The sequence below is a fragment of the Sebastes fasciatus genome, chromosome 13 (genome assembly GCF_043250625.1).
Source record: "Sebastes fasciatus isolate fSebFas1 chromosome 13, fSebFas1.pri, whole genome shotgun sequence".
NCBI lineage: Eukaryota > Metazoa > Chordata > Actinopteri > Perciformes > Sebastidae > Sebastes > Sebastes fasciatus.
In genome coordinates, this window is record NC_133807.1 from 10216260 (window position 1) to 10234844 (window position 18585).

The following is an 18585-nucleotide window of genomic DNA, read 5'->3' on the forward strand; positions in this document are numbered from 1 at the left end:
CAACACTAGGATCAGTATTGATTCATGGGGAGACCTTCGTCTGGTCAGGTAACATTACTGCCAAGCAGGTGAAATATAGAGTGATATTGTGGTTTTAGCTGACGTGTGTCGCCTCACTGTTTTGAGCGATGCTTGTTCATGTCTATTTAGAGCGAGCAAAGCGCGAGCCCGACGCTGACTTTCGTTGACTTAACGGCCACAGGTGTCGCTGTTAACAAGCATTTCTGATTCTTACAAACAGTCCCTTTAACATACCTAAAAATACCAATAAAAAAAAAGATAAGTAAATGTTTCAGACACAACTAGTAGGTTAATAATAGGTTTTTGAGTTTGTTAAAGTTGTCCCTGGTCTCCCCTATATGGTGCACAGTTCCTCACTGTGTCCCTCTAGCGCTCAAGTATTATTATTATTCTCTAGTTGCCTCGTCATGGCGGCTCAGACCCGGGCTCTGGTGTCATGTCAGTGGCTGGCCGAGGCGGTCAGAAACAACCTCGTCGGACCTAAACTTCGCATCCTGGACGCGTCATGGTACTTGCCGAAAACCAAGCGAGACCCGCGGGCTGAGTTCACCCAGAAACACATCCCGGGCTCCTCCTTCTTCGACATAGACGACTGCTCTGACAAGACCTCCGCTCTGGACCACATGCTGCCGACTCCCAGCCACTTCTCCCAGTACGTAGGAGACCTGGGCATCGGCAGCGACACGCACGTCGTCGTGTACGACACCAGCGACTTCGGGTCGTTCGGCGCGCCGCGGGTCTGGTGGATGTTCCGGCTGTTCGGACACAGCCTGGTGTCGGTGCTGGACGGAGGGATGCGGAACTGGCTGGCTGACGGCTACCCCGTGACAGCTGACTACTGCAAGCCGGAGTTCAGAGAGTACAAGGCGGCTGTGGTGGATGAGTCGTGGGTGAAGAGCTATGAAGACATCCTGGAGAACATGAAGACCAAGAAGGTCCAGGTGGTGGATGCAAGGTCAGCAGGACGCTTCAGGGGGGTCGAGCCGGAGCCCAGAGACGGTGAGCAAAGGGGTTGAACCAGAAGTGATGCCATAGATGTCAAAAATGTCTATAATAAAAATGTGTCATTCAGGGGAAAATGTAATAAGTGCACAGCCTTATTCTGCAAGTTTTAGCAACGAATTTCTGGTTACACAGTTAGTAACATTTGAGCATTGTGATGAACACAGCTTATAGTCTAAGTATATAGTATATAAGTCTAATGCAGTGAGGGTCAAAGTGCAAATGTACTACAGAGTATAAGGGCCACATTGAGGGAAAAACATCAGAGATTTACAGAATAAAGTCATAATAAAAAAAGTAGTAACTACGAGAATAAAGTCATAACTTTACGAGAAAAAAATAAAATAATATTTAAAATTACTACTTTATAATATTACTTTATTCTCATAATACTACGACTTTTTCTCTCGTAAACTTCTGACTTTATTCTCATAATATTATGACTTAATTCTCGTAAACCTATGACTTTATTCTCCAAATCTCAGATTTATTTTTTTCCCTCAATGTGGCCCTAATACTCTGTTGTACCGTCGTACCATAGACCTACAACAATGATAAATGAAAATGAAAATGTAAACAAAAAACAGTTATTCATTTCCATTTTGTCAATGGTCAAACTTGTAGCACTAGTAGGCTGGTATGACATAAAAAAAATATATATATATATATATTCACTCAAGGTCCAACTTATTAGATTTCTTCCAGGACTTCCAGCCACATCTCATGGTCTTCATCAGCAGACAGAGTTTGCTCAGTTGTCATAGAGATGCTGTGTATTCCAATACCCATACTACCTTACTATTTAGTATGCCGTAAATTGTGTCATTTTTCTTTACTTTTAGTACGTACTGCAGCTGCTCCTACAAAGTACGTACTGTTGCATGCAGTATGCATACAATTGCGAGTTCTTCATAACATTGTGCCTTGAACTTTGACCCTCTGGCTCATCTATCAGCTGCACAGAGGATTGTGGGTCAGAATAGACAGAAAAGCATGCTGGCTCGTATACTGCAAAATGCAACCGGATGTAGTAGTAGGACATCCTGGTATGTTTGGCATACTGCACTTGACCTACTATGTATTGGGACATACTAAATCTTTTTCTGGCCTACTAAATAGTAGGGGTACTGGAACGCATAGTTAGTATGTCCCAGTACATAGTATGTCAAATTCAGTATGCGAAAAACTACCAGGATGTCCTACTACATCCGGTTGCATTTTGCAGTATGAAAGCCAGTATGCTTTTCTGGCTATTCTGACCCACAGTCCTCTGCAGAGTGGATATACTGTATGAGCAAGAGGGTCAAAGTTCAAGGTGCAACGTTATGACAAAGTAGTATGTCCCAATTGTATGCATACTGCATGCAACAGTACGTACTTTGTAAGGGGAGCTGCAGTATGTACTAAAAGTAAAAAGAAAAAGTATGAAAAAGAAAAAGGATTTGAAATGCAGCCATAGTCTTATTTGCTGTTACATCAAGTACAAGCTTGACAGTACAAGTAGGCTAGTTTGACAAAATAAAATATTTATTTCAGCTACATCTCATGGTCTTCATCAGCAGATAGAATTTGCTCAGTTATAATAGAGGTGGTTTAACTGTCATGGATGACAACTGAATCATCTCCATGACAACTAAGCAAACTCTATCTGCTGATGAAGGCTGTTAGTTGTGGCTCCAGGAGAAATCTTAAGTGAACCTTGAGGGTCATTTTAGTTATTTAATTTTCTCGCCCTCGCCCTCACAGACACGCTGCCGGGCCACTTCCCCGGTACGATCAACATGCCATTCCCTTCCTTCATGGACGCCTCTGGGAAGGAGCTGGGAACCGAGGAGCTGTCCAGACTGTTCAGCGAGGCCGGAGTGGACCTGGAGCAGCCGCTCTGGGCGACGTGCGGGTCCGGTGTCACAGCGTGTCACATCGCTCTGGCCGCTCACCTGCTCGGGCACCCCGGGGTGTGTGTTTACGACGGCTCCTGGTCTGAATGGTTTAAGAGGGCGTCTCCGGAGCACATCATCTCAGAGGGAGAGGGGAAGAAGGTGTGAATGAAAGAGGAGAGGCGGTGGACTACTGCAAGGATGGGAAAAGCAGTTAGTGCTGCCAACAAGCAATAGATCATAACTATAACACTAGCCGCATAGTATAGGCTATACTTCTTTACCAATGCTGAGGAGATGCTGTACAAGTTTCAGCAGGTGTCAGATACCTGTAGTGAAAATCTCCTCTTCTTATGCAAATTTTCTGACGTTCCTTTATAGGAAAGTTGCACATTTTTGGAAAGGTTTATATAATATCCTGAAATAACATAATGGGTTTTAGTTGTCAGTATTTTTAACAAGTTCAAAATGGTACAGTTTACAGGACATTTGGTTCATGAAACAAGTGCACTTTTTTGATAGGAGGAGGTCAATGTGGGCATATTGATGAATTATTTTACAAATGTTACAATAAACGGTGAGCATCTTGTTTTGTTGCGCTACACATGGGTACAGAGTCATATCTTTTTTTCCCTGTAAAACATGTCATGACATGGAGGAAAACTCCTTCATTCAGTAATCAGAAAAGTGCATATTTAGCTTTGTTGGACGGTCATGGGAGACAAAAAGGGCAAAATACTGTAAATGGAAGAAATACCGATTGACCAAGTCTCGCTCACAATTCATGGGATTGATGATTTTGATGAGAAAATATTTAGCTTTTTTTCTCTTTATAACATTTTTAATTGTTCCAAAGTTACTAAAATATAACTTTGTGTGAATCCAGAAAATAAGAAAAAAATTAAGCAGATAATAAGCCCACAAAAAGACCTCTTTTGTTGAGATGCCATACAACACATAAAAAAAATTTAAAAAAATGTGATGCTGACGCAGAGGAAATCAAAACCAGTTCAGTCCGGTTCCTGTGCTTGATTTGAGGTGTCTGGCAATATGCCCGATTTTCGGAGCAAAGTTTATGTATTTTAGCTTTTGTTACACCATGGTGGTACTATGTGCAACAGTACAATGCACAGTATTTAACTCATATGTGACCAGAAATGTGTACTAATGTTCAAAATAATTTAAAGATTCCCATTTTGAGAGTGGCTTAGAAAATTGCAGTGAAAGCTATGCATTTATTCCAACCTGCATTATCGTCTTTTGTTACAGGAAATTTGGCATCTTTGAACTGTTAAACATGGCATGTAATGAGTTATGTTAACCAGTGTTTATGATGTCAGCTGTTACTACGCACTATTGGGGTAGAAAAGAAAAAAAGAAAAAAGAGAACAAAAGAGAACCACTGGGCAGAAGAGAACGATCTACTCTTTTTGAACGATTCTTCTCTGTGAACTGTAGACTTTGCTTACCGTATCTGCAGAGGTACGTATTGCTTCAAATAAACCAGACTTTCCTCTCTGTGACTGAGAGCAGCTTCAGTGTCCATTTGGCGTCTGACCCTCATCCACTGACACACAGGTCGGCGTAAAGGCAGAATCAGAAGGATTTTCCGAAAAGAAAAAAAAAACACTGTATATAATGTATTGGAAATCTGCCTGTATTTTCCTATTTTACTATGTTAGGGACGTTTCTGGTCAGTGTAGGTCACACTATGACAGCTTGACAAAATGACATAATAAATTATTTTCATGACTTACACACTGACCTTGACTTTTACTTGACTTCAAAATGTAATGATAATACTATGGAATCCCATGTACTTATTAATAACATTTAATAACAGTGCACAAGCATAATGCATAGTACCCAGATATTAGAAATACAAGACAGGTTGCTGTGAAAAAAAAAATCTGTTAAACCTGCAGTAGGCAGAATATTTTTGGCATTATTGGGCAAAAAAATCCTAATAACCTTTCAGAATATTGTAATTCAAGTGTTCTGAGAGAAAACTAGACTTCTGCACCTCCTCATGGCTCTGTTTTCAGGCTTTAAACTTTGGCCAATCACAGGTCATTTCAGAGAGAGAGCGTTCCTATTGAGCGTTCCTATTGGCTGTGCTCCGGCTGGTGGGTGGTGCTTGGTATTTCCTCAACAGCTCTCAACATGGCTGCCGGGTCACAAACTTTCTCATTTTACAGTTAAACAGTACACTACAAGATGTTTCTGAAAACATTTTATGCAAGAAATAAGCAATACAGTAACAGAATATTGATTCATATTTGATCAGCGCTGCCTAGTTTGACCATTTGATCGGAGTTCGCAAGTGATTGACAGCTGCTCAGAGACGGCAAGGCTCCAGCTCGGCTCTGATTGGTTGCTTTTCTCCGGTCTGTGAAATTTTGCAGATGCCATTAGGAACACCAGAGGAGACGGAGGCACATGACTTTTTTCAGATTACCTGTCTCATGCACTACTGTCAGGATATAATGATCCATAGATATAGCGTTTAAAGGGACTGTTTGTAAGAATCAGAAATGCTTGTTAACAGCGACACCTGTGGCCATTAAGTCAACGAAAGTCAGCGTCAGGCTCGCTCTTGCTCGCTCTAAATAGACATGAACGAGCATCGCTCAAAACAGTGAGGCGACACACGTCAGCTAAAACCACGATATCACTCTATATTTCAGCTGCTTGGCAGTAATGTTAACTGACCAGACGAAGGTCTCTCCATGAAACAATGCTGATCCTAGTGTTGGCTTTTCCTGCTTCAGCCTCCCAACCGCGGTCGGAGGGAGAGACCGGGACCCGGTCGGAGACGATAACGTTTCTCGCTGCGGAGCCCCGTCACTTCACAAGACACGGAAAACCTCTGTTGCTCTGGAGGAGCTGCAGCATTTATTTCTGCACAAACGTCCACTCTACATTTACTAGATATTCTTAGAGCTACGAAGTCTTCTGCAATGTGTAGTGTGCGCGCATGGGAAACCAACCTGGTAGATTTGTAAGAAGTTACAAACAGTCCCTTTAATAAATATAACTTTTTAAAATTATATTTACTCCAATTCTACCCACTGCTGCTTTAATAAGCAAATAAAAAAAAAAACGGAGTGAAAAGCGAATCGTTTAGGGGTTGCATGATGTCAAAATGACTGAATCATCCAAAAAACGTGAACTCCCCCAGAATGAACGCCTCTGACGTGTGTCACTCGGGCGTCCAGTGAAGTGCCTGAAGGTCCTCACGAAATAAACAAATTGGGGTCCTTCTCTTGCTCGAGAGGCTAGCTGTCGAAACAACGGTGTTACTGGTCACATTGTTTTAACACGGCCGTGTGTGAACTGTCCAACAATAACACCAATATAAGTCGATTGAGTTTGCTGGAGGGGATGTTGATGAAAGCGCAGTTTGTCTCGGTTCGGTCCGGTACGGCCCACATGGCCCAGTAGAGCCGCGAGCTGCTTCTGTTCCGACCGACGGAGTCAACAGCGTTAGCATTAGCATCAAGCTAACGGCCCCAAAAACAGCGTATTTCTGATATTTAGCCAAATAAAACAAGAGGTAAGTCGAGTTTAAATGCAGCCGTGCATCGTTTGCTGGTGTTAAAGAAGTTTAATAGTATTAGTTTTTATAGGATTAGCGTATAGTGGCTACATGTGACGTTACCATGGTAGTAGTCTCATAAACATATAACGTCAACGTCGATGATATGTCGTAAAAAGGCCAACATTTAACGTTACTGCGTTCTTCAGAAGGTAGTCTGGTCTGAACAGTGTTTTTTTTTAATTGAATACTTGTTGTGTTTTGGGTTGTTTTCCCACAGGGAGGCGTTGATGAGCAGCAATGTCTGGCATCGCTCTTAGCAGACTGTCCCAGGAGCGCAAAGCCTGGAGAAAAGACCACCCGTTTGTAAGCAGCAACATATTCACCCTCATTCACCCTCATTCAACAACTGTTATTGCACACTTTATTAGATTTCATAGGTTTAGTTCATAACATGCTGCTGACACAAAGTAGATTGCAATTTTAGTCAACGAGCACTCAGGTTATTTTATTCTAACGTTTTTATCTATTCTTTTGTTATTATACTGTTTAACTTGCACCAACAAAACCAAAGCAAATTCCTAGTGTATACCTCTTACACCTGGCATGAAACATGATCCTGATCCTGATTCAGTGATGGTTTGTGTGTTTCTTTTAAAACCACACAGGGTTTTGTTGCTGTGCCCACTAAGAATCCTGATGGGACCATGAACCTGATGAACTGGGAGTGTGCCATTCCTGGGAAGAAAGGAGTAAGTTAGCTACAACTACAGTCGCATATAAAAGTGGACCAGCCACTCTATGTGTCTCCACCAGTAGACCCTTTGAATACATTATGAATATATATATATATATATATATATATATATATATATATATATATATATATATATCAAGAACAACATACACATATGACACTCATATGACAGACATAAGAAATAAATTGTAATACACAAAGCAAATTTTATCTTTTAAACCATCTATCATATGCAACCGCTTATCCCGTTAGGGGTCGCGGAGGGGCTGGAGCCGATCCCAGCTGACATTGGGCAAAGGCTGGGTACACCCTGGACAGGTCGCCAGCCTATCACAGGGCTGACACATAGAGACAGACAACCATTCACACTCACATTAACACCTACGGGCAATTTAGAGTCAACAATTAACCTAACCTGCATGTCTTTGGACTTTGGGAGGAAGCCGGAGTACCCGGAGAAAACCCACGCTGACACGGGGAGAACATGCAAACTCCACACAGAAGGGTCCTAAGCCGTATTCGAACCTGTGACCCTCTTGCTGTGAGGTGCCAGTGCTAACCACTGCATCACCATGCAGCCCCATCTTTTAAACCTTACAATCTAAAAAAAAATTTGGGGGAAATAATAAGCGCAGCATCTAAAGTTCATAGTTTGAAGGACACTTCCAAGTGTTGCTATTTGTCTATTTGTTATTTAAGCAAGGCGTGCAGGATGCTTGCAAAACAGAAAATTGCTTCGGCCTTCATACAGAGAAAGGCCAAATACACAAGGCCATTCTTGTATCTTTACTTTTGTTTAGTCTCTTTGCAGTTGTTTAATAAAGCAGTTATTGTTTCCTTGTTCTCTCGTTAGACCTTGTGGGAGGGAGGACTGTATAAACTCAGAATGCTGTTCAAAGATGACTACCCTTCCTCACCACCCAAATGTGAGTACCACTCCACACCCGGTACACGGTTTCATTCTATGTTGAAGGACATATATTTACATGCTGCTGTATATTTAAAAAAAAAAAGAAGAAAAACTGAAAATAAGAGTTTTGGCGACTAAGTCAGTATACCAGGTTTAGTCCGTACACCACCTGGTGTAAAACCCTGAGCAAAAGATGACGGTATTTTAAAATAGTTTTGTGATCCTTGCCGTTTTCTGAGATTGGCGCTGCTGGCACATTTCGATGACGTCATACACGGAGAGAGTGAGCCGGAGTAACGTTTAACATTTCTTAACTATTAGAGTGCTAAAGAAATACATCCATATAGCGTTTGCCGCGCTGAAATACATGGTGCACATTCATAGTATCGATACAATATATTATTTACCTTGCAAATCCATTTTAGACCGATATACGTCCCCCCCGTGAAGGACAGCTTGCCGAGTACCTATCGATGTAGATGGATCGTTGATGTAGTAGATGAATCATTACACCCCTAGTGCTTTAAATATCCAAAACATATTGTATGCTGAAATTGCATAAAACTTTGTATATAATACCCCGTCTGGTAATGATAAATGATGCCACAGTAGAGTATGATGGTGCAGCGCTACTCATCTGTTCTTTAAAGGTGCTAAATACGATATTCAGATCATTTCTAGTACATCCACACGGCTCTTAACATGGCGGCTAGCAGCTAACATGTTAAACAACGGCAACAGTGCTGACAGAAATAAGTGTTAACCTGGGGGGGAACCAGAGGGTGGCCACTACGCACTAAACAGATCCTCTTGTGTTTTAGAGATATTGACTTCAGATAATGGCAGCTCTCTCCAGGAACTATATTTTACTATGTAAATGAAATCTTCAGCGGTCCCCTGTCAGTCTTGCTTTAAAATTCTCACTTTCTTTTCAATGACTTCCACTCAGGCAAGTTCGAGCCACCAATATTCCACCCAAATGTCTACCCATCCGGCACCGTGTGTCTGTCCATCCTGGAGGAGGACAAAGACTGGAGGCCCGCCATCACCATCAAACAGGTCTGAACTCTCCACAGTCTCTCTCTTTTTTCTACTCCTATCAACATTTGGTGCACTTTTTCACCTCTTTATTAATCAAGCCATACGCTACTGAGGCCTTTTGACGTGTGAGTAGAGTAATTGTACACTGCAGGGACTGAACGCAACATTTTATATTATTACACTGTATATTACACAGTACCCAGCCCCGTACTGTGCTCTTCTGGTTTATCTTGTGTAACTGAACTGCTGCTAGATGGTTGATGGTCGTCAGCTTCCTCTTGGTCCTGGATTCCTCCGTGCTAGAATTACAGCATTGACCCTGCACTAATTTAGATATAAAGGGAAATTAATTAGCTTATACAGTCAGAGTTGAATATGTTTTGAAACTTCAGTAATTAACTGGTTTAAAGGTTTAAAAACAAAATAGAACAAATCTTACTATAAATACTATTAATCAAACAATTATGTATGCATTATATTATTCAAACTCAAAACTTTATATTTTACATTTACATTCAAAAAGGAAATGACAACATGATTAAGGGCTACAACTTAAACAAGACCTTACATTTCTTGATCTAAATAAAACATAATCCATGATGGATCAATTAAAAATGCATACAAACCTATACAAAAATGTGTTTATGAAAAACACTTCCATCGTCTTCTAAATACTACTATTATAAAAAATAAATCTGAGAAACAAACCAAAAGTGCAGTTGCATTCAGCAACAACTATGTACTCAGATAAATAACTCTAATAGAGCAGAAACTTCTGATTCTCACAGCACACTGTAAAGTCGCCTCAGCTTGGAACAGATTGTAAAATGATGCAAATAGAATCCAACTATGAAATGAAAGTTCAGTTTATTATACATACATCTGTCTGAATGACCTTATTCTACGGTACCACATCAGCTGGTTCATCATGACATTGACATTGCCACTCTGACAGTCTGACAGTGGATCCAGGAGGGGTAACTGCCGTGAAGCAGAAATGAAAGCACAAGTAGTGAGGTTTCAAATAAACCAGTAGACTATCACACTTTGCTTCACACTGACTGGAGGATTGTTGACTGTGTTTTCAGATCCTGTTGGGTATCCAGGAGCTGCTGAATGAGCCCAACATTCAAGACCCAGCACAAGCAGAGGCTTACACAATTTACTGGTGAGTCTGACTGCTTTCATGACTTCGCTTTACCCACCCAATAGCCTACAATTGAAGCCTGAATGAAAGTTGTTGGCTTTTTACGTTTGCTGTGTGAATTTTTAGTGTTCCCTTGCTGCATACCACAAATTGTATTTATGTTTCACTAAGCAAATGGCAGTACTAAGGTATGGGGTTCGATAGCATTTTACTGAATCTGAATGCAGTTCTGAATTCCTTGACAAATCTTTTTGGGGGTGACGAAGACGTAGATACTTACAGTTAATCCTCAAGATAATTTAAAGATATTAAAGGCAGCGTCGGTGGACTTGAGAAACTCCTAAGAGTACACTAGATTTTGAAAAACTATCCAACCGAAACCCAGCCCGGTGTTGCCAACTCTTTTCCAATGAAAGTAGCTAGCAGCACCAGCTCCAAAGGTCCCTAAATCTAGAGAGAAAATTGCCAAGTCGGCAACTCCGGCAGTCCGTCGCTTCAGGCCTCCCTCCGAAGCCACTCCCCCGAAATTATCATAATGAACGTGAACAGCGAACATGGCCATTGTTGGTACTCGCAGCTGTCAAGCTATCAGCTTGTGGAAGACTCCGGTGACGCGCAATGAGTGCACGGTTCTGAGTGCAGGTAGGTAGACCGGCAGGTAGCCCGTCCAATCGTTTAATTAGGCCCAAACATTATGATTGTTTATTATAGTCTTGTGAGAGCCACAGATACCGGATTTCTTTTTCTTTGTCAGAGCATTTCATTTATTGAGAAATTCAACAAATATAACAAAAACATTTTCTAAAATCTTTACCAACCCTGCCTTTAAGCGTCCTGGTTTTATCCCAACCTTGGTTCAAGTTGTAATTTCATTCAGAGGTCATGAATTTTCTAGGCAAAGATAAGTCATGTCACAGGCATTTTGTAGACCAAAGGCAAGTCATAACACAAAAGAAGAAAAATATTTCCTGTTCTTTCAGTACTTTATACGCTGATATGTTATCAGTTATGAAATGGGACCTTTTAAATAAAAACATTATTATGGTTAAAATGTCTTTTATCTCTGTGTTTCAGTCAGAACAGGATGGACTATGAGAAGCGGGTAAGGGCACAGGCCAAGAAGTTTGCCCCCACATAGAGAGGAGGAGAGCTGGCCTGGATCCCGCCTGAGCAGCCTGAACTGATGGAGGTGACACACAGGAAGCAGGCAGCACATGATGGACCACTCCAATAAGAATCCAGTTTTGAGTATTATCATGCTATTATTACACAGGTGACAAGTGAGCCTGTTTTTCTCTCTTTTTTTCTCCTTTCTTTTTTAAACAACAACAAGTTCAATAAGGTCATAATTTTACCATCAAGAAATATTTATAGCTGATGATCCTAGAACTCTGCCGTCAACACGACCGTTGCTATTTGTAACTCTTGTATAATCCACATCTCCAGTTTTGTTTGAGTGCTGCTGAGCTCGCTCATGCCTCCATTTATACTATAAGTCATAATAATCTCTCAACAGAGCCGTAGAAATAAGATGTCCAAACCACTCTGTGTAGTTTAGTCCGTTGTGGCAGAGGAGGAGATTTTGTTTATTCTTAAACTTCCTGTTTTTTATCGAACCCCAGAAGTATTGTAGCTAGTTCATGCTTATTATGGGCATGGACTGGGACAAAGCAGTCAGACGCACAGTGGAAGTCAGTCCTCCCGTTGTGCTGCGGATCCCTCGTTTCGTTCCTATCACACATCCCTCACATCTGAGTTCCCAGAAAAGCATCAAAAGAATACAGTCAACGCGTTAAATTCAGGTAAAAGACAATCCTGCCACTTGTATATTGGTTGTAAGCTTAACTATGGTAGTTAATGTTGACAGGAAGTGGTGCTCTGTCCACCTCAGAGAAGGGACAATTTACAGGAGGGCACATTGGTCAGGGCTTTGCTTCCACCAATGAGTTTAAATCATCTTTTATTGCAGTGGCGCCAAGATAACCTTCAGATTCTTTTATGTGAATCCAACTGGGAGTGAAACTATTTACAGTGTTTTCACTTCCTGCACGTTCAACACCAGTTTGTCACCTGCTTCTGCGATAGTACGAGATAGAGACGTTGCATTGTAAAACTAACAAAAGCTGCTGCTGCGTATGTTAGTTTTTAGAGCTCGATCCATTAGAAATAGCATACCATCACTTTTTCGTTATTTTATCCCACAACGCTCACAAAAATAAACACAAACCTGTAGGCTATAAATCAAAAAAAGCTATTAAATCCTCAAGTCGATCTGGCAAAACAGCAGCTGAAGGATCCTCATTGGAATGGCCTCTCAACCAGCAAGGAAGACGGACGAAAGTGCACTTGAGAGCGAGCGAAGGCCTGAGATTTTTTTGCCTCTAAATATATGAGTGCATGTACATAATATAAATACTGAAAAATTGTGGAAGTTATGTTTTATATTGTTTTAGCCAGTTGACATTTGTGTGTGGTATTATAACAAAGAACACAATAAATGGCATAAAATTGTGAAATAAAGTTGAATAAAAGAAATAAATGTTTTGGTTTTTTTCCAGTGAATTACTTTTAAACAACACGAACAAAATCCAGTGTTTGAAATTACAGGGGAGTCGGGGTTCTTTGTTTCAAAAGTGATAAAATTTTGGACTCGAACACTGATAAATACTGATAAATACCTATCAGGAATTAAATAGGGCTGCAACTAATGATTATTTTCATTAGTATTTTCTAGATCAATCATTTGGTCTATAAAATGTAAGAAAAGAGTGAGAAATATTCATCCCAGTTTCTCAAAGTCCACGGTGATGTCTTCAAATGTCTTGTTTTGTCAGTCCAAACCCCAAAGATATTCAGTTTAATATGATATAAAAGCAGGAAACCTCCATATTTGAGGGGCTGAAAACAGCATTTTCTGACATTTGTGCATGAGAAATTACTTTTATGATATCGAAGTATTTGGCTACGAGTAATTGTTGCAGCTCTAGAATGATATGTATCTGTCCTATGATGGACAATGTGTGCATTTGCAAACCCTCTTGATTTCCGTTGTCACTGGTTGGGTATTAATAGAAACCATTTATTGACATCATCTGACAAACTGTTCTTCCAAATAATTACTTGATTTCCGCCCTCACCATTGTCATCAAAGCAACAGATGTCTGGCTCTCAATAGAAAATAACATCATAATTGGGCAAACTAAATGTGTGTGCAGCTCATTTCTCTTTAAATGTCACAAGTTTTTGTCTTCTTTTTTTTTGTCTTGTCCAGACGTGAAACCTGACGTAACCTTCTCGGGTGTCTTGCATGACATTCTAAAGAAATTTAACACCTTTTGTTTTGGCTCACCTCTCTAGCGGTTTATTATCTCAGTATGACCTCAATTGGCCAAAAAGACACAAAGAAACAGGTAAAAACGTTTTTTTTGGTTTTTTTTGCTGTTGCGTGTTAACGATGTGTTGTTGGTTATGATTTCCTTTGAACATGCTGTGTTGTAGGTGAGGGCAGTAGAAAGCCCCCCGGTGCTGTCCCTGTCGCTGCCTCGCTATGTTGATCTTGGATCCGCCTTTTTGCACCCCCACCACAGCTATCACAACCTGGGCCACTGTCTTCGCACCAACATATTCCCAGGTCTGTACATCAGTATGTTTTAACTCTATAAAAGGTCTCCTTTAATATAAATGACCGTGGGTGTGAGTGGGTGGACAATACGTCTTTCAGCTGAGAAGATATTAACCCATTATATATATATATATTCATCTGTCAATATGTTGTTAGTCTAACATAACATTAACATTATTTTACCGGCAGTGGTCACCTGGACAACATTGATAGTAAATCAAGAGAGTAGTTGAAACGTGATCGGTCTTATCCTGCTGAATTATTCAGCTGTGCATGTTGCCATGTGTCCTGTGTGACACGCGAACTTACTCTCACTCACTCTGTTTGCTCGTGTGCCAGGTGTGATACGTTGTTGTTTGGCTAAATCAAGAAACTGAATATAACACGTTCTTCCTCTTACAAATAAAAAGTTGAATTAGAAAAAAAAAACACCCATTTTCAATTAAAGGGGAACGTCACCTAAATGAAAAATTCCAATATGTTATTATACCCCCGCGACAACGTAGTCAGGGGTTTATAGCGCTCCGCGTATCCGTCAGTTTGCGTTTCACACTTTAGTTTCCATAGCAGAACTCAGAACCTATTTATTTTAGGACCTTCAAATTTGCTATGATGGTTGACAGTGAGTTCTAGTTGTGCATTTTGGGAGTTAGAAGTCCAGGGGTGGCCAAAATTTCTGACATTTTGGCCAAAACATTTGATTTTTTTTCAACTTCAATTTCCTTTCCAGAGTAGAACTCGAAAACTATTTCACTTAGGAACTTCAAATTTGGTCTGATGGTTGACAGTGTGGTGTAGTTGTGCCTTTTGGGAGTTAGAAGTCCAGGGTGCCCATTAGTTCATTAGTTAATGCACATTAATTCCATTAGTTCCAAAAGGGCAAAACCTTTGGCCCTACTTTGGCAGGGGTCAAGCAGTGAGCATGCCTAGTTTACATTCTTTTTTGTAAGGGCATGTTAGCTTTGACATATTGAACGTGTTAGCATTCTTAGTTAATTTTATTCCCTTTATCACCCTTTTTCTTCACTTTCCCATCTTTAAATCCTCTGTCTCTAGGTGCTCCTTTAACATGGAAATCCCTCTCCAGGGACTCCTACATCAGCCACCCTCCGGCTGCCGGGCCTACCGACCCCCATCTCTGGTACGGCCACAAGACGGATGAAATGGGTACGTCGTACTCTCTTTCTCCCTGTCCCTCTTTATTTCTCTTCCATTGTTCATTGATGTGCTTAATTATACCTTTCACTGTTCACAACATGCATTCATTTCTGTGGCTCGTCTGCAGTCCAGTGGACGGAGAGAAACATCTTGAACCAGAAGCTCGACAAGACGCTGGCAGAAATGAAAAAAAAGAGCAACGCAAAATGAGGTCCTGCTTCCTAGCCGTGAGACCACAACACACACTGCGCCCTTGTGATTCACACTGTGGGTTTCTTTGGAAACTCTAAAATAAAGTGTGATTTGAAACTATAGATGCTGTTACCTTGTTGCTTAACAATAAACAAACAAGAGGGAGGGTTATGGTAGAGGTGAAATACCACTACAAGATTACTGGTTAGACAAAAGATATCTGTGATAACCCTTTGGTTGAGGCTAATCCAAACTGTGTTACAGGTGCTGTAGAATATTGTGTATTTTTAACGTCCTTTTTCATCTCCATCTACCTTGAGATGATATATTGATGAGCGCTGTCTAAAGTTTAGGGCACATAAAACCCACAGAAGTCCCTTCTCAGACTAAAACTAAATGAGCTAAACTGCTGAATGCTAGCAGCAGCTGAAGGGGTTACTCGTCTCTCGGTGTGATGTGTAAACGCAGCAGAAAGGAGGTGGTTTCAACAAAAACCACTGAAACTTGCTTTTTTGTCACAACCTGCCTCTCCTACTGAGCCAGACCTATATGATGAGTATCTGTAGTAGTAATCTGATCCGTTCTACACTACACAGAGGAAGGAGGTTGAGGGGACCGTTTGAAGTCACAAAAAATGATTCTACAACGCAAACTGATAACATCAGTCAGCACTGATCTAGATAGCACTGACTTGTTGTTGAAACTCATCTCTGTTATACACATGGAGCTAATGCTATAGGTGAAGTTGGGTTAAAGCAGTTCTCATATCATGTCAGATGATTTATAACGAGGTATTGAAAAATAGCCAACACTTAACTATTCAGAATTACATGTCAATCGTATGTTTTAGTTCCATAGGTTAGCTTATACATGGTTTTATGTCGACATGTCTTTGCTAGCCTCCATTTAGCAAAGAATATGTGGATTAACTCACATAATGATCATAGAATAATTCTGAATTTTTAGCCATTTTATGGTAAAAATTGTAAATTGTCCAATACTTAGTGGTTTTGGACTCAATAGTTGCAAAACTATAATTACATTCCCATCAGCCTCAGCTATAGGCCTACTTGTCCTTTGTGCTAATTACCAAATGTTAGCATGCTCACAATGAGAATGCTAACCAGTGTGCTACCTCCATGGTCTGAAAAGTGAAGCCAATGCTGAAGTGCCTTAAACCTGCATTCTTTCTAATAGCCAGCAGGGGGCGACTCCTCTGGTTGCAAAAGGAGTCTGATTGTATAGAAGTCAATGAGAAAATGAGCCTACTTCTCACTTGATTTATTACCTCAGTAAACATTGTAAACATGAGTTTATGGTCTCAATCGCTAGTTTCAAGTCTTCTTCAATACAGCATGATGTTCATTTAGTGAATTATGGTCCCATTTAGAGTCAAATAGACCATAAAGCAGGGGATGCTTTATGGCGTGGCTATCTTGTGATTGGCAGGTCGTTACCATGGCGTTGTCCGTGTCGTCTTACAACTTTAACCCTTTCACAGTGTGTTTTCAGTTCATAAAAGTTCAATTTAACCTTTTGGTCACCTAAAAATGTCTTATTCAGCATTTGGTTTTACTTAGCCTCACCCTCTCGTGTCACTTGTGGTTGCAAATAACCAAGACGGCGACGGCCAAAATGCCAAACTCAAGGCTTCAAAACGGCAGTACACAAACCAATGGGTGACGTCACGCTGACTACGTCCACTTCTTATATACAGTCTTATGATGCTAACATGCCGATGTTCTATCTGATGAACATCGGCATGTTAACATCGGGAGCATGTTAGCAGGTTAACATTAGCATTTAGCTCAAAGCACCACTGTGCAAACACAAGTACAGCCTCATTGAGCTTCATCAACTCTGGCCCCTACTTACAGGAGTTGTACATACTCAAGTGTTTGAGTTTTCCTCTATATGAGTCAGTAAAACGTGTAAATTGTAAGAGTTGCATCATGTTTTTTATAGACTTACAGGGTCTTTCAATATGAGTGTGCCCTCCCTTGTTATTGTTCTCACCTTCTCACCCCCCAACCCCTCCTCCCCCCGTCTTTGTGGTCTGTTGATGGAGACTGTTTTCTTGTTACCTTCCGAGCACAAACATCACTATGGCCTTCTCAGCAGCTTCCCGCCTCAGGCTCGGCGGACTTTGACCTTTCGGCGAGTGATGCGCGCTCTTCTTCCTCTTGCACCTCCTCTGCACACTTCAACCCTCCCCTGCCCCTGTCTCTCCTCCTGTTACCGCTGCTAGCTGATGCTGACACCTAAGTAAGTGCATCAGATCACCCTCTGTCCCACTGCAGACCTGAAACCCACTCAGGCACCCAAACCAGGCGCCTGCTGACTGCATGAGTTCAAACATATTGTGTTGCAACAGTTGTTGTTGTACGCGTGGATGCTTTGTGGTTTGTAGGCCTATATGTACAGCGTGGATGAGTGTTGCACAATGGCCCTTCATTGAACTTTAAGACTGAGATGAACACTTGTAGATACTAGAACATCGATCTTACCTAATCTGCGCCAAACTTACTGCACTCACATTTTGCCGTTTGACTATAAAGGCGAATGTAATCGGGTTAAAATATACTCTTACAAATGTTTCTCTGTTTCGCCATCCCTTTTCTTCCCTCTCCATCTGCAACATGACTATTTTCAGAATTTAGTTTGATTGACATTCAGTTGCATGGATAGATGTTAATTAAAATCTCCAAGCAGCACGCATGAGTCTTATATCATATATTGTTGCATCACAGAGGCCCTGGCATGATGAACAAAGCACGTTGTTGATAATTAGGGACTGTACGGAAATTATTGCCGTGGGAAGGGGGCTGAACTTTATGTTTGACTTTTTAAAAAAAACTAAATCCTCCTCAGGCATATTAATATTTGGTTTGGACCATAGACTGTATATAAAGATGGTACGACACTTGCTCCCACTGTACATAATTGAAGCCAAAATATCCCGGATACAGGAGATGCCATCTCGAGATCTTGACGTCATTTGGAGCCAGAGTCTGCGCAGTAGTGATCGGGGGGGCTGGAGCCGCGGTATCGAGGTCACACGACCGAACCAATCACGAGCCGAGCACGGCCGCAGCTTGTCATTGAGAGAGACTCGCAGCTGCCAATCATGACGTCTCACTCCCGTATTATAGCCTCAAATAACTAATTAAAACCAAACTTATCAGAAATATGAACACTTGAACAAACATCAGCGTGACAAGAACTACCTAAAATGACAGAAACCATCTATGGGAAACGTTTATGTAATGTGTTCTTTGACTTTTTAAGTTTGGCCCATGTCCCATCCGCTAACATGGAGG

The 18585-nt window shown here is 41.1% G+C and overlaps 3 protein-coding genes across 4 annotated transcripts; all 3 read left to right on the forward strand.

Annotated features, from left to right (window-relative positions):
* The first annotated feature begins 399 nt into the window (after positions 1-399).
* On the forward strand, positions 400-3361 carry LOC141780231 (3-mercaptopyruvate sulfurtransferase-like). The gene is made up of 2 exons (XM_074655367.1): positions 400-1020; positions 2770-3361. The coding sequence occupies exons 1-2, from the start codon at positions 429-431 to the stop codon at positions 3066-3068; spliced, it is 891 nt and encodes a 296-aa protein (XP_074511468.1). The 5' UTR covers positions 400-428; the 3' UTR covers positions 3069-3361.
* A 2764-nt stretch (positions 3362-6125) lies between these two features.
* LOC141780233 (SUMO-conjugating enzyme UBC9-like) lies at positions 6126-12832 on the forward strand. The gene is made up of 7 exons (XM_074655368.1): positions 6126-6456; positions 6719-6804; positions 7107-7190; positions 8049-8121; positions 9055-9164; positions 10235-10314; positions 11368-12832. The coding sequence occupies exons 2-7, from the start codon at positions 6739-6741 to the stop codon at positions 11429-11431; spliced, it is 477 nt and encodes a 158-aa protein (XP_074511469.1). The 5' UTR covers positions 6126-6456; positions 6719-6738; the 3' UTR covers positions 11432-12832.
* Positions 12833-12938: 106 nt separating this feature from the next.
* On the forward strand, positions 12939-15387 carry cimip4 (ciliary microtubule inner protein 4). Of its 2 annotated transcripts, none has more exons than XM_074655369.1 (4): positions 12939-13703; positions 13792-13936; positions 14972-15082; positions 15201-15387. In XM_074655369.1, the coding sequence occupies exons 1-4, from the start codon at positions 13668-13670 to the stop codon at positions 15281-15283; spliced, it is 375 nt and encodes a 124-aa protein (XP_074511470.1). In that variant the 5' UTR covers positions 12939-13667; the 3' UTR covers positions 15284-15387. The 2 variants fall into 2 exon arrangements, with proteins under 2 accessions (XP_074511470.1, XP_074511471.1); XM_074655370.1 differs by having other exon boundaries at positions 13792-13924.
* The last annotated feature ends 3198 nt before the right edge of the window (positions 15388-18585 follow it).

Bases quoted from the DNA above. Each gene is read 5' to 3' on its own strand.
- LOC141780233 (XM_074655368.1), top strand. From the start codon at position 6,739: ATGTCTGGCATCGCTCTTAGCAGACTGTCCCAGGAGCGCAAAGCCTGG. The intron at 7,191-8,048 runs GTAAGTTAGCTA...TTCTCTCGTTAG, and splicing joins CCATTCCTGGGAAGAAAGGA to ACCTTGTGGGAGGGAGGACT. The intron at 9,165-10,234 runs GTCTGAACTCTC...CTGTGTTTTCAG, and splicing joins CCGCCATCACCATCAAACAG to ATCCTGTTGGGTATCCAGGA.
- cimip4 (XM_074655369.1), top strand. From the start codon at position 13,668: ATGACCTCAATTGGCCAAAAAGACACAAAGAAACAG. The intron at 13,937-14,971 runs GTATGTTTTAAC...CTCTGTCTCTAG, and splicing joins ATTCCCAGGTCTGTACATCA to GTGCTCCTTTAACATGGAAA. The intron at 15,083-15,200 runs GTACGTCGTACT...GCTCGTCTGCAG, and splicing joins CCACAAGACGGATGAAATGG to TCCAGTGGACGGAGAGAAAC.
- LOC141780231 (XM_074655367.1), top strand. From the start codon at position 429: ATGGCGGCTCAGACCCGGGCTCTGGTGTCATGTCAGTGGCTGGCCGAG. The intron at 1,021-2,769 runs GTGAGCAAAGGG...TCGCCCTCACAG, and splicing joins CGAGCCGGAGCCCAGAGACG to ACACGCTGCCGGGCCACTTC.